The 24590-nt window shown below is 43.4% G+C and overlaps 1 protein-coding gene across 2 annotated transcripts in view; it reads left to right on the forward strand.

Annotated features, from left to right (window-relative positions):
• Positions 1–1803: 1803 nt before the first annotated feature.
• Positions 1804–24590, forward strand: part of SMAD3 (SMAD family member 3) — a 68444-nt gene continuing 45657 nt past the window's right edge. The window contains exon 1 of one of the 2 annotated variants that reach the window (XM_069026253.1): positions 1804–2313. In XM_069026253.1, coding sequence (XP_068882354.1) covers positions 2108–2313 — 206 coding nt within the window. In that variant the 5' untranslated portion in view covers positions 1804–2107. The remainder of the gene's footprint in view (positions 2314–24590) is intronic. The other variant, XM_069026252.1, reaches the window with a different exon arrangement.

Genomic DNA, 24590 nt, shown 5'->3' on the forward strand with positions numbered 1-24590 from the left:
GAACAACTTTTAAATAAGAGTTCAGATCCTTAAATAATCACAAACTACCAGAAACTTGGCCTTTTCAGAAAAACACAAATATACAGCAAGTCAGTAATTGAGGCATCCTGCTCTTAGTGTAAATAGTGTCAATTTTTTTTTTTTTTTTTGCAGTGCTTTAGGGGTATTGAGGAGATATTTCCTCAAACGATGTTGGGATCATCTACAGGGGTTCCACATCTTTGTACTTCAGGCATCTCAACCAAGGCAGCCAAAAATTGGGTCAGGGCAGCAGTCCAAAATTTTAGTGGTGAGCCTCCAAAATTCAAGACACTCAGGGAATGCATGTTGGGGAATAATATGAGAATGCTGGAGAAAAAAAAAAAAAAAAAACAAACCAAAAAAAACCCAAAAAAAACCAAAAGAGAAGGGCGTATTTAATTTGTATCCAATATTAATATTTCAAAAATTGATACTGTCACGTTGGAATAAACCCCTGTGTTTGAAGTGCCTGTGAAAACCAAGGCAGTTGCTTCAGAGCCTCAGATGCTGTCTGATTCCATCAGTTCCTAAGTTGCCACGAGGCAATCTGGATGGCTGGCTGCTCCAAATCCACAGGCATGGGGAGGTTTGGGATGCTGGCTTTCGAGGAGTCTCCCCACTGGGTTACACTGGATCCTGGAATATGAGAATGTGGGTTGGCAAGAACCCGCATGTCTAGGAGCTGCCAAGCAGCCCCGCAGGCTTCCCAAATTCGGGCTCACCATCGTCCCTTCTGATAGGATGGAAAAAACTGGGAAGCATATCTCAGCTTGAAAACTTAGAATTCAGGAGCCAGGTCCCACAAAACTTTTACCCTGTTGCTCCTGGGCAGCTGTTGCAGGGAGATGAGAAGCAGCTGGAGTTGAGAAAAGGAACCAGCCTTGTTGGAGGCACCTGGTGACTCCGCAGGTGGCTCCGAGCCTCCTTGCTGCTTGCTCAGCACCATTTTGGGGTAGTTTAACATAGAACTGCTGCTTTGAGGAGCTAAAGTTTATAATTATACGGTTTTTTAGGACCTGGGCTGCCTTTCAGCATGGAGGGGGTGATGCTTGAGACCGGGAGTGTGACAGCCCAGTCTGCCCAGAGATGGAAAGTTAGAAACTGGAAATGTACCTGGATGCCACCCTGAGTCAGCCCAAACCGAAGCATCTCTACAAAACACCTAGATGTGAACAAACTGCCGTCCTCTGACAAAAATATTCCGTCTGAGAATTTCTGACCAGCTCCGTGGTAAACACCTCCAGGGTGTCGTTTGTGTCTGATACAGGGCAAAAATTATTCGGGTACCTGTTGCTCGGGGTGGAAAGATGAGGGAATGGAATAGTAAATTAAAGGGGCTGAAACAAAAAGCAGCTGATTGTCTGAGCACGGCTGGCCAAACTGTTTTCAGGCATCTGTGTGGGAACCTTCCCATGGATGAAACGGCCGTGGCAGGGGCTGCAGCCACCTTGTGGACCCTCTTGTCCCCTCCCATCACTGAGGGGGTTTTACACTTGTGGGGCTTTACAGCTGGGGAGCTTTACACTTGTGTTTATTTTCGCTGCCTCCCCTCGGTGGGGTTTGTCCGGGTACCTCTCCTTGTCCTGCTCCTGGGCTTTTCTCCCCTCTCTGTGGGCCCAGGGCCCTGCGCAGCGCGATCCCCCGCACGGAACCGCGGGCGGCGATGGAGGCGCGGAGTTCCCGACGGGCCGGCCGCCTCCCCGCCCTCCTTCCATCCTCCCTCCCTCCCTCCCTCGGCGGCGTGTTTGGGAGGGAAGGAGGGGGTGGAAGCCGGGCCGGGGCGGCCAGCAGGCAATTTGCATGAGAGACAGACTGGGAATGAGCTGGAGTGGGCGCCTCTCCGCGCACACAGAGCGGGGCAGGAGGGGGAGGAGGAGGGAGCTGCCGCCGCCGAGGAGAGGCGGCGAACTCCGGGCAAAGTTTGGAGCCGCGAGCCCGCGGCGCTGAGGCAGCGCGGGGCGGGGAGCGGACGGGCCGGGCCGGGCAGGGCCGCCCGGGCCGCGCGGTGTGAGGCGGCGGCGGGCCGAGCGCAGGGGGCGGCGGGCAGAGCGCGGAGCCGACGGCGGGCGCTGCCGGCACAGCCAGCATGTCCTCCATCCTGCCCTTCACTCCTCCCATCGTCAAGCGGCTCCTGGGGTGGAAGAAAGGCGAGCAGAACGGGCAGGAGGAGAAATGGTGCGAGAAGGCGGTGAAGAGCCTGGTGAAGAAGCTGAAGAAGACGGGGCAGCTGGACGAGCTGGAGAAGGCGATCACCACGCAGAACATCAACACCAAGTGCATCACCATCCCCAGGTACCGGGGTGCGGAGGGCGCGGCTCCCGGGGCCCTGCGGGGCGCGGGGTGGCCCGAGGAGCAGAGGGACCCCCAGGGTCCCCCGAGCTCCGGCGTGGCCTGGACAGTGCTTGTTTTGCTTCCCGGCCCTGCGGCACTTGGTGCAGTGTTGGTCCTTTCTGCCTGTTCTTTATCTAGTTCAGAGAAACCCCGTAACTGGCTACAGAATTGAATTACTCTCTAGTAACGAGAGAGAAAACGTAGTGGAGAAAATATGTCTCGAGCCGAGATTATAAAAAAGAAAAAAAAAGTTGGAAGCGCTGTGGATTAGTTCCACTCACTGAGGGTACTCTCATTGTCAAAAGTTTCAGCGTGTTCTCAAGTGCTGTTGCATTAAGATTTTCGTGTGATTAATGTGTCAGGAAAACGGTTTTGTTTGGGTTGTTTGGCTTCTTCCATATTACTCCTCTGAAAGGGTGATTTAGAGCCCTGCTCTGCTGATGTTTTCGAATTACTTTTCAAACTGGGAATGCAAAGGGCAGAGCTGAAGGAGGTTGTTTGGAGTGCAAGAAAAAACCCCCACACATGTGAGGGTGAATGTAACTGATTTTTTTCTCCATTTTTTTGAATTAACATAGATTTTATTTTTAGTGTCCATTCCGAGCTCGATCCGTAGGGCCATCATAAATCATAAAAGACGTATATAAAAGTATTCCATCTAAGAATAATTTTCCAAGTAACTTTCAAATGGCTGCCCACAAGTGGTGTTTTATTGCTGCAGATTGTTGATTTTTGTGAGCTCAGCCAGATGACTGCTGGGTCTGTTCCTGATTGTTGTTTGAGAGTACTTTTTTTTCTTTTTTTTTTTTTTTTAAGCAAAGGCCAAAGTTCATCCCAAATATTTGAATGCTGTATAATTGTGTGCTTCTGCGTGAGAAGATATCTGTGTGTGTGTGTATTCATGCTTCTCTCTGGCACAAACAAATGTATGCTTTCTTGGTTGTCAGAATGATTTAATATGCAGGAGCTGATACAAAGCAGCATCTGTTGCATGAAAAAGTGAGGCAAGTAGCTTAAAAATGTGGATGTTTGGAACTCCTAAAATTTTCTTCCAACAACTGTAGTGTTTTTTAAAAAGGAAAACTGAAGTCTCCTTATCTTTTTTGGTAGTGAATGACTGTGGCTAAGATTTTGGCCAGTTAATGGAAATGAGAGCTCTCAGCCTTTGTTAGAGTTGCTCCGGCTTCTACTTGAAGCAGAAATCAAAACCTGTAGAGCCACCACACAACACAAATGCCTTAAAACTTATATTTTTAAAATTCGTGGTAAGCAGCATGCTTTCCACGTAGATAATTCCGTGTTTAAAACACTTCCCTGAAATATTTACCATTTCAAAAGAAGAAAATTGCTGGAGCAGCCCTGCTGCTGTGACCTGGGTATTGTGTCTGGCTGATGCTGACCCATTAGGGAGCAGAGCATGAAGTCCCGTGGAACTTCTGTGGCTCCTAACAAGGTGGTTTAGATAAGGAAGGTTTCGATAGTTTATGGCTTAAAGGAAGAAAAGAATTGGGCCAAATACAATGCTTTATTAAAAAAAATAAAAATTAAGGTTGAAAATAAACAACACAAACAGATACCACAAGTCGTAAATATTCTCACCTTCAGAGATTGTCCTGGCTGCTCGTACTGAACGTCTGTTCCTCCTCTGTTAAAGAAAATCTGTGCAGAAATTAAAACATTTCATGTTAATTTATGACACTGAGCCTGGATGCTGCAGATCTTAAACCTCGGTATGAGGGAGGCATCAACCTGTTTTGGTGGGAGCCCCTTATACCTTGGCATTGTTTTTTAAACACAACTTCATTTGTACTTTTATTATTGCTTAGAAATTAGCATGGTTAGGTTAGCCTGGGCTGAGATGTTAATATCTGTGTATCAGAGGTTGGGGAATGGTGTGGGAGCATGGAACAGTCCTTATGAAGTCAGTGCAGAGCTGGAGCTCTAACTAGGCCTTGTGACTTTAAGAGCTGTGTCTTTTCCTCTGGGTTGCACTGCTTGTCCTAATGTATCCCTGAATCTGATTACTGTGTCATCTGAAATTAGTGTTTGGAAGACAATTTTACCATGAGTTTAGTTTGCTGTTTATTTTTTTTCATTTAATAATTTTTACATATGTCACTTCACTATTTACTCAAATGATAGGTTCGGGGGGAGAAAGGGGCGAAAAGCATCATTAAGGATTAGCTCATGTTGTGCATTGTCTGTAATGCATCAGTAGACTGAATTACAGTGGAGCCATGCCAGTGATGACTCTGGCCCAGCAGGAGCAGGGTAAGTCCAAAATTAGCTATTGTATCCATGAGACGGAGCAAGTTTCACATGGAAAAGGGCTCGAGCTTTGCAGAAACGTTGCTTGTGGGAATAAAGGCTATACAGCAAATTCCTGGATTGATCAGGTGGGGTGTGTTGAAGAAAGGACAGGAGGAAATATTTGTTTTGTTGTAGGGCTAAGGAATTGGAATAACAAATGTATTCCTGCTGTCATGTTTTATCTGCTGAGATCTGGAAATATGTACTACATGCCATCTCCTGACAGATAAGTAAACAAGGATTAGTTTATTTGCTTGTGTATTTGCCCAGCATGTATTACTTTTCCAAGTGCTCCATTTTGAAGGTGGTGTGACAGACACCTCAGGCCCCAGGTTTTCTGTTGTGGCAGACAGCAAAAGGCTGGAGAGGCCTTCAAGGATTTCAGTGTGACTCTCCTGGCAGGAAGGATTTTTCCTTCTTGTTTTCACTGCTGGAGGAAGAAGTAATTTCCACCTGAAAACTCTCTGGTCTCAGACCATCTAATGGTTTCTCGTGGTGCTGGTGCTGCACAGGATGACTCCATTAGAGGATCTTCCTTCCCTCCTCCTCCTCTGGGCACAGCTGCCAAAGCCCATCCTGCCCCAGCAGGACCTTCACTTTAAACCTCTGTGCCCTGAGCTGGTGGCCTTTGATGTCAGAGCTGACGTAGTGAGTCGTGGGTCTGCCTGGCAGAAAGGTTTTTTCATTCTATATCGGTGATAAAGTTGAAAACACATTCTTCTGTCCACTAAAATGCATCCTTTGTCACAATTGCATTATCTTGAAAGTCCAGCTTTCAGGGTTAGCATTTTTATCACTTTTCAGACCAACCTGAGGACAAGTGTGCCATTAGCACCTACCCAGCACAGCCAGGTGGGTGTTCATGGCCTCTCTGCTTTGCTCTGTGAGCAGGCAAAGATCTGCACCAGCTGCTTGCAGAATTTTTGAATTTTTGGTGGCTCTATTCCCTTCTGAGACCCAAAAATATAGTAAGAATATCATCTACATCTGACATTCACACAAACCTGCAAAAAAAAAAAGAGTTTCTAACACTGTTCTGGGCACAAGAGAGGCTATTTTGTACACCAGAGAAACCAGCAGCATTTGCCCTAGAAATGAAGTGTGTTAGTCTGACCTGCAATGAGTGTTTAAATCTACCTTTATAGGGTCTGATCTGCAGAAACCAGACCAGGTGATGGGCACTCAGTAATTTCTAAAAGCTGTGCAGTATCTATAGTCTTGCTTTATGAGATAGTAAAATGCTTTGTTTCAAAAGCTTTAGTGATGCTGCACACACTAAGACATGAATCTCATGACATTTTGTAATACATTTTCATATGCACATTTTTCTTTTGAACACATTACTGTATTTACTTGTTTTGGTATTGCCAGTGGTTTTAGGGGAGCCAGGATTCCTGTATGTAAGGAACACCTTCTTTTAAGTGATGGGGTTTTTTTAAAATTAGAAAACAGTTTTGGAGAGAGGTGGGTTGTTATTTCTTGTGGAACTCATCTGATAAGGGTAGAATGTACCAATTGAAATGGAAACATGCCACATTTGCTTCTTAAAAGACACGGAACAAGGTGTTCCTTAAATGATTTACATTTTGGTGGGGAAAACCACGGATAATACATAAGGAACATAATGCATAAGTATTTCAGGAACATCTTGGGTGTGAGCACAGCTTCTGTTGTGTTGGTATCTGACCACACAATGTTTACAGAAATTGATCATGTTCTTAGGTTTGAGGTGATACCAGGAAAATGTGAAAACTGTGAGTATGTTAAGTGGCAGAGGCTGTCTGCAAGACTCTGAGGGATGTTGTGGTGTCACACCATGGTGTGATTTTTGGGGTTGTTGGACTTGCTCCTTGTGGGTCCCTTCCAGCTCAGAATATTCTCTGATTCTATGCTCTTCTTTTGGGACTGGTGCCCATCTGGTTGCAGTAATAAGCAAAGGACCAGACACAATTTTGTGTGTCCATGTGCAATTTTATATATATTTTTACTGCCAACTTCAAACTAGCTTGTTTTCAGTTTTTCCCTGTGTGTGAGGAGCTTTAACATTTCATGGCCTGGTCTGAGGTTGTTTGCAGAGGCATAGCCTTGGTGTGCAGTGGTGGTTACAGTCCTGTCCCTGAGTGCAAACACCCTCTGGCTGCCATCTCCTTGCTTAGCTCCATCTTGCTGGGGATTTTGCCACTGCAAATCCGTGTCAGTGACCTCTGTCCTGCCCGAGATTTATGGGCAGGTTTTACAGCCCTGTCCCAACCTTTGTGCTGCTGCAGTGCCCTCATCAGCTGTGGCACTGAGGGCTGCTCCACAGAGCAGCTGTTGTGGCCTTCTGTGGGACTTTGCAGGTCAGGTCTGAAGGTGAAAATACAGTGAGTTCACATGAGCCTTAGCTTGACAGAGCTCAAGTAGCGTTTGGACAACACTCGTGGGCACAGGCTGTGACTCTTGGGGATGGTCCTGTGCAGGGCCAGGAGTTGGACTCAAGGATCCTTGTGGGTCCCTTCCAGCTCAGCTTTTTCCATGTGACTCCATGACCTTCTGCCTGCAGTCCTGCTTGTCCATCAGTGCTTTTCTCATCTCCCTCTATGCCATCTCCCCACAGGTCAAACCCCCCTCTCTGGGCACAGGTTTCTGCTCCCTGCAGCCCCTCCAACCATTTCACCCCACCCTTGCACTTGCTCCTGCCTCTTACATCAGTGTGGATAGTGTGTGTGGAGTTGTTGTATTCCAGACCATGGCATTCCCAAAAACAAAACACCACTGTCAGGCTCGAGCAATAACATTGGTACAACCAGTTAGGGAGCAACTACACACTCAATTATTGTGGCACAGACAAGGAACTGGGAGAGGAGGGAGGTTGGGGAGGAGTTATGGTCCAGCACTGCAGTCCCTCCCCTCAACGGAGTTGCTGCTGGAATAACACAACAGGCCCAGCCCTTTATTAAGGTGTTTCCTCAATTTTATAATTTCTGTCAGCAGTCACTACAACTGAAACCCTTTTGTCAATATTTACATTACTTTTTTACCTGAGTTGTGCAGGCCAGCTCACCCATTGCATTAAAATCATGGTAAAACACCTCTTATCTTGAAAAACAACCAGAATGTTTACCCAGGACAGTGAAGGGCTAAGGGGGAAAAAACGGATTTTACCATCTGTTAAGATGCTTTCAAATATTCATATCTCTGCCTTTTATTCTTCTCCCCTTTCTCAAGAGATTAAAAGAGTTAAAATAGCTTCTGAAGGGATTCATGATGTTCTCATTATATTGTGTAGTAAGTGTTGAATCTGTGTGAAATAAGATGTTTAAAATGGTTGCTTAACTTTCATAGTATTAGGAAAAGACCCTGAATATTGCAGTCATTTAAATATAATGAGAAATAAATGCAAAAAATTGATGAAATAAAGAGATACACACTGTACGGGATTATCACATCAGGGATCCAATTAAAATGAGTTCTTCTAATAAATATTGGTTTAATAATGTAAACTTGTGATTGCTATATTATTACAACAGAAATAAAATTAACAAGATTTAATGGACTGAGCAGCCATTAATTTTCACTTGTTAATTTATTAGGAACTTCTAATGCTGTTAGATGCACAGTAATGCCATTATCCTGTGTGAACTACTTGATGAAATAAATAGGGCCAACAAGTGCTTGAATTAAATTGAAATCAGTTTTTATTCCCAAATTATCTCTTTCTGTTGTTTGGGTTATTTTTTTATTATCACTATGTTTTAGCTTTCCTCTACTGTGTGCAATTAAATTTTCAGGGATGGGATGCAGCACTCCTCCAGCCAGGCTTATGAATAGTCCTAATTAACTTTTGTCCTTGTCTGCCTTGATGTGTTGTGTAAAAACCCTTTTCTAGTCCCAAGCTGCCTGTGCTGATTGGCAGAGAAGGGAGGCACAGGAGCGAGGGAAATAAAGCCAGGGCAGAGGTTCTTGTCCAGACACTGCAGTTCCACAGGGTGACTCCACCAGGTCCAGCAGATGTTTGCAAATTCCTTTTGGAATTGATGATAATTGGGCTCTTGGCACTGTAGCACCACTTTGTGTAACTGGGGAGCCAATAATGTGTGGATTATTGCAGTAATGCTGCTTTTAAAGGTATTGTGGAGCCTTTTAGACCTGATCCTCACTTGCTGCATCTCTTTGCCACCAGAGTGGGGATACTTGTCCTCAGGGAAGTTTGACTACTCCAGGTACTGTGGCTCTGTAGAAACAACATAAAGCCCGGGGTCTTTTTTTCTGTCCTAAAGACTCAGCTTCTCAGAGGTCACAAATGTGAGTGGGAATAAACTATTCCTGCATAGTAATAGCAGCCCCATTAAAAACCCAACCAAGTAAAACCCTTATCTTCACAAGAGCCCAGCCAGGTAAGAAATAACACCCTGCTTTTTAAAGCATCACCCAGGAATGATGAGCTCCAGTAGGAAATCTTTGTTAGCTAAGGAAACCTAAGCTGCTGTTAGCCACACTGTTCCAGGTACCCAGGTTTGTTCCTTCAGCAGCAAGGGAGGATTTTGTGTGTGCTGCAGACTTCTGATATTAGTAGCTGCTGCTGCTGTGGAAAACATGGAATTACATCTCTCGCTGGTGAGCCTTGTGAAAGAACGTGCTTAAAACCCCAGTAAAACCTACCTGTAAGTAATGTAACCTGTGTGAGTCTAGGAAAGGTGAAGGGGTGATCCTGATAAATGTTGTACGTCACAAATATCTTCACAGCTCACTTGCTGTTCAGTACTGGGGTTATGAGGGCAAGGAGGTGGCACATTTCAGGTGGCACAGCTGTGCTCTGTGTATGCCCTCCTTGTCCTGGAGTACCTGCACAGGTGGCCTGTGCTCCTGACCCCATGACAGGACCATCTGCTTTTCCAGCCCCACAGGAATATGGATCAGCTTATGGAAAATGAGGGGTGTGAGTCCTGGAGAGAGGATTGCAGTGGGTGATGTGTCAGGAGATTGATCCTCTCCCTGGGATTCTTGCTTTCTCCAGGCTTCAGGGTTCTCAGGGTGAAAGTAGTAGGGGAACCCTCCTTAGCTCACTTTATCATTTGCAGTTGAGAATTTCAGTAAATTTTCCTTACAAATTGCGTCATAGGAAAGGTCAGAGTTTATTTCTGAAACGGTGACGTTCATTAACCATAACTCAATCTTTTTTTAAAAAGGAAGTCAAAACAGAAATTTCTTCCTTTGTGGTGAAGCTGCAGCCAGCAGTGGTTGAATGATGGATGCTGACACTGACTCTCCGTTTTCACAACAAAAGAGGAGAAACTTTGTCATTCCTGTTCTAGTTGCTTGAACATGAAAAGAGAAATTCACTTACTCTTCATAGATGTAGAGCAGTTAAGGTTCACAAAATATTGGGCTGAGAGGAAGACATCTGTGGCACGTGAGAATGCCTCTGTTTCTGTGTTGAATGTGTGACTGTTGTTGGTTTATGTGCTTAACAGCTGGAGAATTCTTTTTTCCTTGAATTTCCTTTCCCTCCATTAACTGGATTTTCAGTGTTGCTGTGTGGGAAGACAAAGACCCAACTACAAGCACCTTTAATTTTGTTATTCTCAGAAAGACCAGTTGTGGGGCTTTTTGATAGGGATACAGAGTCTGTGGTTTCCATACATACGGAGCTGTACAGCAAGGTCTTTATTATTTGTTGAACAAATTGTTGTTCCCCTGGACTCAGATGCAGAACCAGTTTGTAGCACATATCTGAAACAGTATCTGAAAAAATCTATCAGTTTAAGAAGCACTCCATCTAAAAGAAAAGCTAATAAGCAGCTGGAGGATTTTCCCACTTTTTGTCTTTGTGTAGTTGCATGGATTTCAGTAAATTTACTTCTGATTTACAGGCAAGTGAAAGGAGTGTCAGAACAGCACAGGAAAGCAGTGAACTGAAAACAGGGGAGAGGGTGTTTGTAGGTTGAATGTTGTCCACTTTTCCCTTTTAAATTCAGGGATTTGGTGGCTTCTGTGGGTTATTCTCTACAGGATTTGAAGCCTGCCCAGCAGAGCCTGAGAGACCTGGGGGCTCCAGCCCCAGGAACGCTGGACTTGTCAGGCCTGGGCTGGAAATCTGGCAGGAAGACAGGCAGGGTTTAGCTGGCAGTTTGATGAAAATTATGCTTCTCTGCAAAACATTTAAATTTCAGAGGAGTTTGCTCATTTTCATTGAAGGTTTGCTAATGGGCATTGGTGAGGCTGGGCAGAGACCCTCCACATTTGTAGCTGAAGTAGCTCTGGAGTGGGTGATCCTGTGCCTGGGCAGAAGGTGGCATTGGGCTGTTCTGTTTGTTTTTCTTTCTTTGTTTAGCTATTTTAAGCAGCTTTCAGACCAGTGGTGGAGCCCTTATTCCAGTGTGCCCCTCCCCTGCCCCACAGCTACACAAGCCCAGGAAGGAGGAATGTTTCCTAGATAAAGCCCTCCACAATTACGGGCCTTGAACTCAAGGGCACAAGGCCTGCTAATGACACCTCCCCCTGCTTTCCCAACATTCAGCAGCCTGTGGGATAAAAAGTCTGGAATAGTTATTGATGTTGGCCTGGAACCTACGAGCAAGACTCCAGTGGCCACTTGGAGGTGCTGGATTAATGACCATATAAGAGTTTTGCAGGCTTGGGATGGGCAAATTTACAGATGAGTTGGCTAATTTTTTTCCATATCTGCTTCTTGGGCCTAAATTTACCTCACTTACTTAGTATAAGCTTCACCATCAGTCACATCTGACCTATTGGGCCGTTTCATGTCATTGCTTTTTAACATCCAGTTTTTGCAGAAGAATGGTGGAAAGTGCAAACCAGAAGATTTGAAACCACTGTGGTAGAATGAAGCTTTACACACCTAAATGGCAAAATTTAAAGAGCAGGTAGTCACTGTCCACTTACTGAAGCTGATACAACTTTGTAGCCGGTTTCTGTTGCCAATAAAAGTCTGCTGGCACTCTGCAAACTGAGTTGAGCTTTGCTCTGAATTAGATGCCATAAATAACTCGTGTGTAGGTAGACAGCTGATCATTGGAGCTTTTTCCCCGGCCTGGTTTTGCTTTGTTTGGGAGAACTACAGGCTGAAAGTTCAGGTATAGAATTGCAATTGCATCTTTGTTTTTGCCAATCATAACTGAATAAAGACGGGCTTTCAGTTGTGGATTGCTGCATAATGAATGCACACTGTGGTTAGGGAAGGCTGAAAACATCAGGGTTTGTTCCACACCACTGTGTAACTGAGCAAAACATTGCACCCTGCTTGTACCTTAACTACCTCCCAAATACAGTCCTTGCCTGTCAGAGATTTTAATTACACTTGGGAAAGCTCTTAAAATCCCAAGATTTTAAAAACCTGGTGCAAACCCCATTACCTTGCTGCTTTAAAAAGCTTTCTGTTGCTGCTCAGCAGCTCATTTGTACTAAGAAAGCAGTTTCAATTTTTGTTGGAAACTCTCTTTGAAAATATATAGGTGCTACGTCAGTGAGAATATTAGAATTCCGTAGATGTTTAGTGGTAAATCTTGGCTGGGCTTGTGTAATATTTATCTATTCATCTCTGTAGCAGTGCCTCCTGTACACATGGAATATTTTGACTGGTTGATACACATCATACCACAGTGTTCTGCTCCTGAGCTCCAGTCTGAGGTCTGTTAGCACAAGTCCAGGGGGAACTCTATACATGTAGCCTCATGTTTTCAGTTAAGTAATATTATATAGCCATATGTGAATTTAATGCCATCCAAATACAGGATGGTAAATGAAAGAAATGTGTGTCTGTTGCTAGTGGACTTCTACAACCATGACCTGCAGCAAAACCACTTGGAAAGATGCAATTTCTGTACCTATAGCTGTGTCTTTTACTGAATGTTTTGGCAGCCTCTGAGAGTGTTGAACACTCACATCTATTTGCTTCAAAGCCACTTTGCATCTGAAGACTTGTGGGGAATTGTTCTGAAAGAGATGACTGAAAACTAATAGCTGGCCATCTGGCTGGAAACAACATTATTAATTAAACGTTCTCTTTTAAATCATTTACAAGTTTGAAATAAATGCTCTTTTCAAAGCTATTGAAGCAAGATGAATTTGAAGCCTTGCTGTGGGAAACAGGGTATTTAATGTATCTCCTCACTAAAATTAAGGATGGAAGAGTAACCTCTGAGATCACGGTTACTTAGATAAGCTAAGAGCAAAACAGCCTCTGGATTTTTCCCTGTGTGTTTTACATGGCTACTTTCCTTGAAGGAGAACAATTAAGCTCCAATGCTGGCAGCTACTCGCATTAAAAAAAAAAAAATCTTTACAATACAATATTCATTGAGTCCTTTTAAAGACCTTTTCATTGTGTTGAAGGGCCAACGTGCTTTTGAAGGGGGAGTGCTTGTGGCCTTTCATTTTATACCAGAGTTCTGATCTTAAATCCTTTATAGCAGAAGGATTTTTACTCTCCTCTCCTGAAGGGAAGAGTGAAGTCCTGAGAATGGAGTTGACTTACCTGAGGCTGATGGGGGCAAAGGAGCACTTTGGTGCAGACATCCTAAGGCCTGCTGCAGTTTTCCATATCCAAGATTGAAGTGGCATTTTCCTGTGCTCTGGATGGAAAACAGGAATCAGTTCAAAACCTGCTCTCTCTGTGTTACTAATAATTTAGAACATGTGGATTTTATATTCATAAAACTAATTTTCAGTTAAATAGAGGAAGAAGCCTCTAGCATTTTAGAATCATGAACTCAGAATGGTGTGGATTGGAAGGGACCTTCCAAGCTCATCTTGTCCATCTCCCTGGATGTCCAGGGACATCTTTTACTTAGCCAGGTTACTCAAAGGGCCCTCCAACCTTCCTTGGAACACTTCCACTGGTGGGACATTCACAGCTTCTCCACACAAAGGAAGTAAGAAAGTGCTGAGGATACACCTCAAGAGATGCTATTTCATTTTATGTCCATATTTTCCAGACTTAGGATGAGTATGGAGCCTTTCTGCCGTGATTTTCCAGTACCTTAGAGATCCCAGCAATTCTTTTTGGTGTGCCTGAGTGACCCAAGAACGAGGTTAAATTCAAACCTGTCTATATTGCAGTTCCTGGTGGCTGCATGTGGAAAATATGTTTATTGAGATATTGGAAGAACAGAGTAGCCATTTGGATGGATAGAAATTCATGAAGGGAACACCCTTAAATAGGGTTGAAAGAATAATTTTTTTATAAACATCCCCTCTGTTTCCTCCCTTTACTTCTCCACTTGTTCCCTAATGGGGTTTGTGGTGTAAAACAAAGTTGGTGCCAGATACAAATGAACCCATGGACCCAATGAAGGTCTTGCAAATGCTGGCCTGAAGTGGGTTCCTGTAACTCCCTGCATTCATGCCAGGCTCTGCTGGTTTGAAGGCCCTGTTGAGAGAGCTGCTTCTAAACAGGAATAAAAATAGCCATTTGAGTGTTCTGATTTTAGAAAGAAGAAAAAGCATTTATTGGATTATGATTGGCTGATGACTGAAGCTGGAGACAGTTTTATATTACAGAGCTTCTCACTCTGCTTATTCTCTCAGTTCCTGTTCCCCCCCCCCCTTTTTTTTTTTTCCTCTTTTCTTGCTTTCTATTTTTAGGGTGGCATTTCAGAGTTTCTGCTCTACTGCCAGACCAGCTATTCCAGAAGAAAGAGGAAAGGTGGGAGGTAGAGCTAATGAGCACTGTTATTAATTTGGCTTTTGACTTTGTGTTCAAAGTTTATAGGTTTCCAATTTATCTGATAGTCAATTAAAGATCTGTTTGTGCTTGAAGCCATTGCTTGTGTACATTTGACAGTCTCTTCAGTAAAAGAGAGGAGAGCAGGACATTTAGGACCAGAGAGAGGCCGTTAAAAGTTTTAGAACAATTTTATATTTTGTTATATGTGTATGTATATATTTAGGGTTTTTAATATATACATAAAAATTTGTATCCCATAGAATTAGCTTCAATTGGAACATGGTATTTAATTAATCATTCTGTGGAGGAAAAAAAGTATTGTAACTTCATTAAAAAATGTTAATGGTCTGTTACCACTGGAACAAAACACTTGTTTAGTTTTACATATGCCCACATAAATAAAATAACGGGATAATGATTTTCCAGTCAGCTCTAGTGCTGATCAGAGTTGCATTAGGGGCATAAAAGCAGGGAGAGGGAATTCCACAGGCAGTAGTTGGTGGGTATGGGTGTGACATTCCTCCCCCCCTCCTGGGAAGGGCCCTGGTGCTTGGTGGCCTTGCTGAAGTTGTTCCCTGAGCTGCAGCTGCCCAGAGGCTCTGGGCTCATTTGTGCCTTTGTGACTTGCATTCTCCTGTGCGTGCTTGTCTTTGTTTATTTGTTTAGGGGTTGGGGTGGGTTTTTTTGTTTAAATATTATTTTTCTCCCTTGTGCTGTGGCTAAGAACCTTAAACAACAGGGAAAGATGGTTACTCCGAGGGCGAGGAAAGGAACAAAAATGTTCTTTGTTTTGAAAGCAAAGATCATTACTCAGTGTGAATGTGTAAAACAATCCAGCCATAGGTTCTTGGGTTTGAAGCCTGAGTGGGGGGTGATTCTTGTTATTAGTTCAATAAGTCACATATTTTTCACCTGTGTGACTTCAGGGCCATCATTTCTGCATGTGCAGAGCTGCTCTGAATTTACATCACTGTGAGAGAGGAACTGGGGAAGCACAAAAGACTTGGTCACGCTTCTGCTTTAGGATCACCTCTTGATTTTAGAAATCCTATGACATTTCGTCCTGAATTTTGCTTTGCAGTCCCTGTGCCACTTGGAGCTCTGAAGGATATTTTTCTAGGCCTGTTTGAGGGTTGAGTGTTGTCAAAAGGTGACCGAAAGTTGGTCCAGTGTAACTGCACATGCTAACTGTATTGCTATAAATTAAATCACCCAAGAATTATTTTTAGAAGACAAGGATTGTTTCAAAACACAGCCCATAATATTTCTACCAGTGAGTCAGTAACTCATTCCTGTTGGTTAAAAACTGCACCTCATGTCAAGTGGGAGCCAGTGCTAGCTTGCAGGATATTTTTTAATTAATTTGTATTTTTTTCAACAAGTGAGGTTGTTACTACAAGGTACTTACCCTCTTTAGAATAAACATGTTTTAGAATAAACGAGAGACAAACAAGTCTTGTGCTTCACAAAAGCTGATGCAGTTTGTTTTATGGATATTGGGGGACTGAGGAGTGCTGCCTAATCTGAAGTTGGCAGTCCTTTGGGAATTCAGTGTACAGCCTTGCCTATAGGATAACCTTTCTCCAGTTTAGTTTTCTGATGTTATCTCCTGGCACAAAAGAGTGGAGGAGAGAGAGCCAGTCAAGTGTTTAAAATTTGTCTATATTTATATCTCCTGCAGTAGTTTTCAGGCCTGAAGAAGGTGAGTGAGGAAACTATGAGTGTGTGTGTGCTGCACAGCAGCTCACAAGGATGAAACTGCACCTTGGGGTTTCTTTTGGGAAGTTTTAAATTAAGTTTTTCCCCAGCTGAAGAAGCCTAAAACCAGTGTGAATGTGTGCAGTGGGCTGGCAGATGCAGCTGGGTGTAGCAAGGGGCATTATGTTGGTGGAAGTTGAGATAGCAATAACCTCTGCTTTTATTTGTCAATAATTTTTTATCTTTTACTTTAAACCCAAATATTTTCTTCATATGCCAATAAATGGCAGAGTGGATTTGGACTGAGCAGCCATCTCTGGCTGTGCTGCTGAGTCTCATCAGTGTGTAACAGAAATGACAGCTCTGAACTGTCTGATTTCCACGTACTTTTATACTGTCGTAGCTCTACATATTATGATAATGATACTTCAGTAACATAATTTTATTTATGGTTTCCACTTCAATGAGTGTAGCTCTTGTTACCTACAAACCACTGCAGGAATGTTACTCACTGGTGAACCACTTGTCTTTGAAGAGTGTGACTGTGCTGAAGGGTTTTGTTTTCTCACATCCCACACCACTGACTGGCAGTTTCCTGTCACCATCGCTACCAGGGATTGTTCAATACAAGTTTGTGGCTTCGGCAGCAAATGGGTTTGTCATGTTTCATGGTGAATAGGCACCTAACCACATGCAAAAGGCCACTGCAGTTGGCCATTTGGGGACTGTGCTGAAGGTGACAAGCACTGAAGATGCAAACTCAGATACCTTTTGATGTTCCCTTCAAAGAAAACACTCAATGCTGTTTATTGTGTAAGGTGAGTGGCCCGTTAGTGGCCATGTCCTTTAATGAAGAACTTGAGCTCTTTGCATTATCCTTAGTCTGGCACTTTTCCTGAGCGTTGAAAGCATTTCTGTGCTGGAGCAAGGTGTTAGAAGAAAGTCAGATGTGGGTGCAAAACTGCCTGGGTATAGCTGGACTCAGCAGGGATTTGGCATCGTGTGGAACGTGAGAAGCCGAGTGACCCTTGTGCAACGCATAAATGAAATCCTGCTCCATCTTCTTAACAAGTCTGGCTCTGCAATTCGGGCATTCCTTGCACACGGAGAAGATAATTATTGAACAAGAGGCAACATTACCTGGCAGTTGCCTAATCTTCCTCCCCACGTGAAATAATCTGCTACCCAGATGTGTTGGACAATGTAGATGTGAAATCCTGTAACTTTATGGCACTCTTTAATTTACTGAAAATCAGCTGCAGCACTTCAGGTTTTGTCAGAGATGAGAATATTTCAGAACATGGACGTGCAAATGTCAATGACAGGAATTGTGCCTGGAGTGTACTGAAAATACACTCCTTTAAATGCTTTTCCTTTAATTTACATAAAAAGAATCTTGTCTAATTTTAACATATTGTTGCCATCGGGTGGTGGTGTCCATATGCAGCTCCAGTCAGTGTAGCATTACTTTCCTTGTCTTTTTGCCTTCACTAAAGCCCCTCATGAAATTATTTCAGCTAAAACCTCTCATTCCTTGGCATTTGGGCTCTTTCTCTGCAACACATAAAGTGATAGATCAGCACCTAATAAAAGTGGGATTATCTCTAAGCTGGAAATAAGTAGAAAAAGCCTACTGTGGAAATGAAATTGCTTGCCGTTACAGATTTAATAATAATACTTGCAGTAACTCCAGCAAGGTGAGGGTCTTCAGAGGACTTTGTCACAAACGCTTTTTACTCCTTGCAAACTCTTTAGACTTTGGCTGTTCAGACTGTTCTGATGCTCTCGCTCCAGTCATGCAAATATCACAAGCTGTTCAACTTGTTCATTTATTCTCTTGGAAAGGCAGAGAGGAAAAACAGCCTGGACTTGCACCCTGGAGGGAGCTGTGCAAAGCCAGGCTAAGGATTCTGTGGGGGAGCTGTGGAGTTTTCTATTCTTTTGTTGATGATACTTTGCTTTCTGTCATCTCTTAGCAAATAATGAATAACAGTAATGGTGTGCTGCGAGACATGAAATCTGGAAGTGTTTATTCCAATGTGTGTGTGAAGCAGAGTCATCACCAGAGCCGAGTTTCTCACGGACTGGTCTGGTTTCTGCCCCGGGCAGGAGTTTACAGCTATCTTGGTAATAAAGGCTCAGGGCCTCTGGTATTTCTGCTTCCCAGGTTCTCTCTGTGCGTGGCAATTACTGTCCCTTCTGGGATCAACACCTGTCTCTAATTTCCATCAGTAACAAAGGAGACTACTCTATAAAACCCTCTGCTGTTTGTGTGTGGAGCACTTTGCTTTTACAGTCCAGGGATGGAGAACACCACAAAAGCAGATAAAAGCCAAGTGAAGCCGTTGCTGCAGTAGGCCTAAAACAAACTTAAAAAATCATGAGGTTTTTTCTTCCTTCCCTTCGTGGTTTATTTTTGTCTTTTTTTTTTTTTCCTGTGGGGGAAGGGGGTGTGTGGTGAAGTTTTATCTCTAAACATGAGCACTGAAATTTCGTTGGGGATTTTGCACTCTGTTGTTTGGGGATTTTTTATCACCTTCCCCACCTTAAGAACTGCTTTTTTAAAATTAAGATTTCCACGAACTCGGTTCTGCAAAGCTTCCCATGGCTACCCCTGTGTCCATGGAGAGCTGGAGGAAGCTCCTTTGCCCCGTGCAGCCTTAGGATGCGTAATAATGATCCCAACCACATTCACCCGTGCTCGAAGTCCTGCATGTTCTGAAGAATTTGCCAGATTGAGCCTCCTGTAAGTCAGTGAAGCTGATCACATGTCTGAGTTTAACCATGTAATTCCCGTCTTGGGATCTGCAGCTGCTTGGGCAGGACTTTAGCACTGCCTGAGCTGTTGTCACATCCATGTGTTTCTGAGAAATGCTTTCCCTGCAGTAATATTGCTTTAATTTTATTTTTCACTCTTCATAGCAGATCTATTTAACAGCAGGGTTGCTGCTTCTTTGGACTCTAAAAGCGTTTTGGACAGGATTGCTCGTAAAGTGATTTTTCAGCTTGCAGTGACTGCAGTCTGCTTACTAAATATCTATTTGCTACTTTTATTTGTGCTTTAAAGAAAGTGGAACCTCAGATATTTAGTTTAACTCCTTGTTTCCAGTAATCACATCTCTGTGGGCCAGCAAATATAAAACAAAAGGAAGCATTCCAGGACCAAGTGAGGATGTGGCTTCATGTTACACCACTGATTTAGCCCAGTGGTAGAACACCATTAAAAGGCAAAATCCCATTTCTGGCTGTCTCTGAGTTTGCTGCAGTTCTGAGAGTCTCTTTTTATCTTTATGGCAACAAGACCACCCACTCTAATACCTTGTAAATGATGCACTTTTAAATCAGGCTTGTGGGTAGAGTTTTGACCTCTATTGAAATTAGTAACCTGGACAAGTGTGTTTTTCAGAAATGCTTTTATTTAAAGATACCAAGACAGAGATTCCACTATGTTGGTTTGTTGGGTTTTATTTGTTTTTTTTTTAACAGCTAATAATCTCCTCACATTTATAAAAAGTTACCATATTTCAGCTGCAGTTGGCCCAGTGTCATCTTACAGCATTGCTTCATTTTACCTCTCCTGGCCAGACTGACAAGTCCCGCATTATTCCCTTTTTCCCCTTCAGTAAACACACTTCTTACCCTGCCGGGATTCAGACCTCACTCATCATTGTCTTAATAGTAACAATGGATTGAAACTCTCATATCTTTTGTTTTAATATGTTTTCTTTTGCCCTAAACTGTTTTTGTGGGTTTATTTTTACCAAGCTGTACACAGCTGATTGCTTTACAGAAGTCTAAAAGCACTGTGTTTAGAAAATTAGCTTTTATCAACCAAACTTCTCCTCTAGTAGTGAAGGAAACTAAATTTGAGAAAACTCTAGAGCTAGATTGCCCTGAGTTTTGCTTGTCTTCAATTCTGTGCGGGTCTTATCTTTTTCACTGGAGATAAAGTTTACCCCTGTGCCTGCCTGTAGAAGTCTCCCACCAAATGTTGGTAAGTCAGGTGATGTTAAATTTTGTCTCATGATGGGTTTTTTTAATGTTTTGGGTTGTGTGCCCCTGTAGCTTGTGCTCCTTCAAAGGACTTTTCTGAACCCAGCTCCAGGAGGGCACTTGAGAAGTCACATCTTTTTTGCTGATTTAGTCAAAATTGAAGCCTGGGATTTGCCTCTTGATGGAGAGGGATGGAACGTGGGAATGTGGGTGTCCCCATGGCCTGACACTTCTGTGGAACCCAAACTTCCCAAATTCCTCTGCAGAGGCAGCCCTGTCATGTGACTCCAGAGGTTTCCTTCTCCCCACCTGGAGAAGCCCTGTGGTTGTTTGTGGCACTTCTGATTTTGCCTAGAAATAGATTTGGAGAGTAAGAGCTATTGAAGGAAAGTGGGCAAATTGCCCAGGGAAGTCTCTGATAAAGTTTCATTAAAAAACCCAGCACCCCTGAGGAGCAGACCAATGCTGGCTGATGAACCAGCTCACCTGTGCTATGGTTAGAAGCAACAATGAAGCAAGTCAGAGTTGGGATTTGAGTGTGATTTCCACAATTTTAGGAAAAATAGAAATTTAACATCAGCTATGTTCTTTCTTATTTATCTTTGTTTTTATTTAAGATCTAGTAGGATTTTACAGTTTCAGGAGGGGTGCGGGAAAGGCAGATATTACCAATCCTTCAAGTATTTCTTTTATGGGTAAATTCAGGACAAAACAGTGTCTTGTTTCAAGCTACACTTAGCATTTCTGCCCTGAGGGAAGAGCAGGGTTTTGCAGAGCATCGAGGGCTTGCTTGGACATGCTGCAATGAATGTTAAATAACTGTTTGGGAGCAGCTTGAGCTTTTAACTTAATAAATATACATTGTGGTAATGTTAGAGGAGACCTCAGGATTATAATTATTTGAAATATGCTTTACAAGTGCTTAGCAAAGCAAAGCAGTTTGGAGTCTCAGTGAGGAGCGCACGCTCTGAGGAGATGCAAGGAATTTTCCTTCATCCATTGTGGTTTAAGGCAGCAGAAGACATCTGCCTGTCCCTTGGCATCCAGCAAGGGCTGGGAGGTGTTGCAGTAGCACTGAAAGATGTATATAAATACATCTCATGATGACAGAATGATCCTCAAGTGGAGTCCCAAGTTGCTGAACACGAGCTGAGCATTAAATTCTGCTGAACTGAGGCTGGTACCTTGAGCTTCTTGTGCCTGGAAAGCTGCAGTTCCAGGGAATAATCAGATCTACTCCTTTTGACTGATTGATAGGATGATGCTCTTGCAAAGCTTAGAGACCTATGAGCACAAGGATGAATTATTTAGCATTTACCTGAGTGGTTCTGAGGTCCAGAAGAAGCTCTCTCTGCCTGTTGTTTCAGGGTTCCAGTGTTGTGAGTTCGGTTAGAGAAAAAGGGCTCCTATTCCGGGGTGGTTGCTGTTCCGTGGAATCTTTCATTTACTTTATTCTTGGGTTTAATCTAGTGCAGAATGAACTCTGACACTTTGGAGGCATTAAAGTAGGTAAGATTATAAACTGTTGTGGTGTAAATTGCCAAAAGGTGATTAATGCTGGAAGCTGTTTATTGTGGTTGTGTGGACAGTGGCCAACACAGAGCTGCATTGTTCATTGTGATGCAAACTCTGGAGGCAAAGCTTGGGACACTTCTGTTTCTGCTCAGGGTTTCTGGGACAGAAACGTGTGTGCAGCTGTAGTATTGCACACACACAGAAAGTTGGCAGGTTTGAAAAGCTCAGCCCCAGATTTTTGGGCTGCCTGGATGGTCTCACAGCAGGAATTGACTCCACAAAACGTGTGGGAGCTGAGACACCTCTCCAGTGTCAGCCTTGTTTCACATGTGCCGTTTGTGTGTGTGTGCAGTGACATAATTGGACTTTTTGGACTTAACCACAACCTGTAACTTTAACCAGGCACGAAGAAATGTAGAAAACCTTTAAGCTCTGCCCAGACTCTTTTTTTGGATGAGTCTGGGGAAACCTGGAAGCTGGAGGAAAGCTGTTTAAAATGGCAAAGTGATTAATTTCCACTTCATTTCTTCAGCTCGAGTCAATACTTGGACAAGAGCTGCACCCTGGGAACCAAGCATTCAAATGCAGGCTGAGAAGAAAGGAGATTGCTCACATACCTTTTGGCTTGTTTTTGCTCAAAATACCACATACAAATGGAAATTGGTGCCCAACTTGCCCTAACTGGACCTTAAGTGGGCCCTGTTCTTTCAGCGTGAGGGGAATGTCACAGCCTGTCCCTAAGTAAGCCTGATGTGCATTTAATGATGTTTCATTTCTCTGGGGAAATTTTAGGGTTGGCTTGTTCCTATTTGGGGTCCCTCAGTCAGAAATCGCATCCAGGGTGTAATACATGGACAACAAGGAGGCACTCCAGTATTTTCTGAATCTCTGGATTTCCCAGGTGCTCATATGCAATAGTTTGTGGTGTCTCCAGTGTTTTGTGGGAGCATGTTCCTATATTCCTTGCTGTTAATCCTCGGTGCAGCACATGAGCCGTTTCCTGTTGGCAGCAGGAGGGACGATGTGGTTTAAAAGCAGCTCTTCCATCGCATTCCAGGGCAAAACTCAGCCAGCTCCCAGCTGCCCTCTTTCCCAGACACTCTTCAGATCTAAGCAGGGGATGGGATGCACCCGGAATGAATTGCCTTTGTGGGACAAACAGCCCATTCCCAGCCACCATCTTTCCTAGGGAAAGTGTGCCCGAGGCCGCATGAAAGGGAAGGAGGGAGGTGGGATGGGGCCAGTTGGCTCTTGGAGGAACAGCCTGGGGTAAGCAGGACAATGTGGGAGTTCACTTCCTCCTCCAGAAAATGTCCAGGCTCATCATGTGCTCGAGCAAAATTTATGGGATACTGGGATGTACAGGTTTTTTTTTTGGGCTTTGAAAAGAAGGATCAGCTTGCAGAACTGTTAGATGTTGATGCCAGATGTATTTGGATGTGGTTTGCTTTGTTCTTAAACAATAGACAGTTTTAAAGAAAGAGGAATATTCCTTGTGCCCATATGTCCCATTGTTTCCACCATGGCTATAATCCTGGCTACAGGGCTCAGCATTATCATGCTGATTCTGTTGGGACTGACTCATACAGTTGGATATTTGTCATCCAGTTCGCGGAATCTTTGATCTCTCCCCTTCTTTTCTGATCAAATCTGGGATCTGCATCCTGTGCTGGAGTTGGGAAGCAGTTCTGAAGGAGGAAATTCCAGCACTGTACACCTAAGAGGTGCTGGAACTGTTAGGTGTAAGCAATGAGCTGTGTTGCAGTTTTTCATGGTGTTGTGTTTTACCAGCACATATTTCAAAGGGAAATAATACACAGATTTTTAAAAAATATTTCTAATGGCAGAGCAATAGCATGAATTAAAAAAATATTTTTCAGAACACTTTGAAAGGAATAAAGAAATCCTCCTGGTGACACTTGCTTTTAATGTAAGCTAAGCATCTCCTTCTTCCATGAGGGTACATAAAATATACTTTGAAAACTATAGGAAGCATTCAGGAACTCATGCACCTGAGGATCATTCAGCTTTTTTTTCTTGTTTAGAATTCTCAGGTCTTCATTAATTGACCTGAGATATCAATGAGTATCTTTGATTTCTCTCTGAAATTCAGGGCGGATGACTGAAGATACTGCAACACGATTTTCTGGCTGTGTGACCCAGACTAGGAGTGATGAACCATAATTGGATTAAATGTTTTCCTTTACCGTTGGGGACATGGATAAAATTTCTGTCTTGGAGTAGTTTTGTTTTGCCCGTGCTGGTTAAAGGTCCTGGGCTGGTGGCTGTGTCACAAAGGGCTGAATAGCAGATGGCAACTATGGAAGTGTAAATTAGCAGCAGCTGACAGTTCTGGAGAGCCATTGATTGTGCTGGGCCCATTCTGGGGGAAAAGTGCTAGATACTCCATCAATACAGGCAGAATAGAACTTCCTTGGAATCTTTTACTCAGTTAACCCGTCAAGAGTTCTTTCTTCTGTCCATTTACACATTCTCTGGGTGTTCTTTTATTCACCAAAATAACTTGTTGTGTGAGGCCTGGATTCTAATTTATGGACAAAAATTCCTAGGCTTTACAGTAGCCCAGGAGCCAAAATTTTTATTTTTAAATGTTTTGTCCTTGTTTCCTGGACTGTTCACTTTCAGGCACACAAAGGTGAGGGGAGGAAGGAGAGTGGGCCAAACATTCCCATCGGATGTGCCTGGGGGAATTTTGTTTCTCTCCAGCAATTTTTTGCTGACTTGGAAGTGGTGGTGACAGGTTTTGCAAAAAGTAACATCCGCTGTCCTTGGCCAGGTGACTGTGATTCAAGGGTTTTTGGGGAAACAGTGGATTTAGCAATACAGGATTATCATACTGGCTCAGCACCTTGGGTATCTGCTGGTGTGTGAGGAATCACAGGAGCTTCCAGGCCTTCCCAAAAAGATCTTGGCAAAGGTGGCAGCAAAAGAAAATCAGGTCTCTGGGCCTTGATACACCTGATTTTGAATACCTTTTACAGCAAAAGAAATTACTAATTTATACCTAGTTTCAGTCAATTGCTCAAAATGGCAA

This window comes from Aphelocoma coerulescens, chromosome 10 (genome assembly GCF_041296385.1).
Source record: "Aphelocoma coerulescens isolate FSJ_1873_10779 chromosome 10, UR_Acoe_1.0, whole genome shotgun sequence".
Lineage (NCBI taxonomy): Eukaryota > Metazoa > Chordata > Aves > Passeriformes > Corvidae > Aphelocoma > Aphelocoma coerulescens.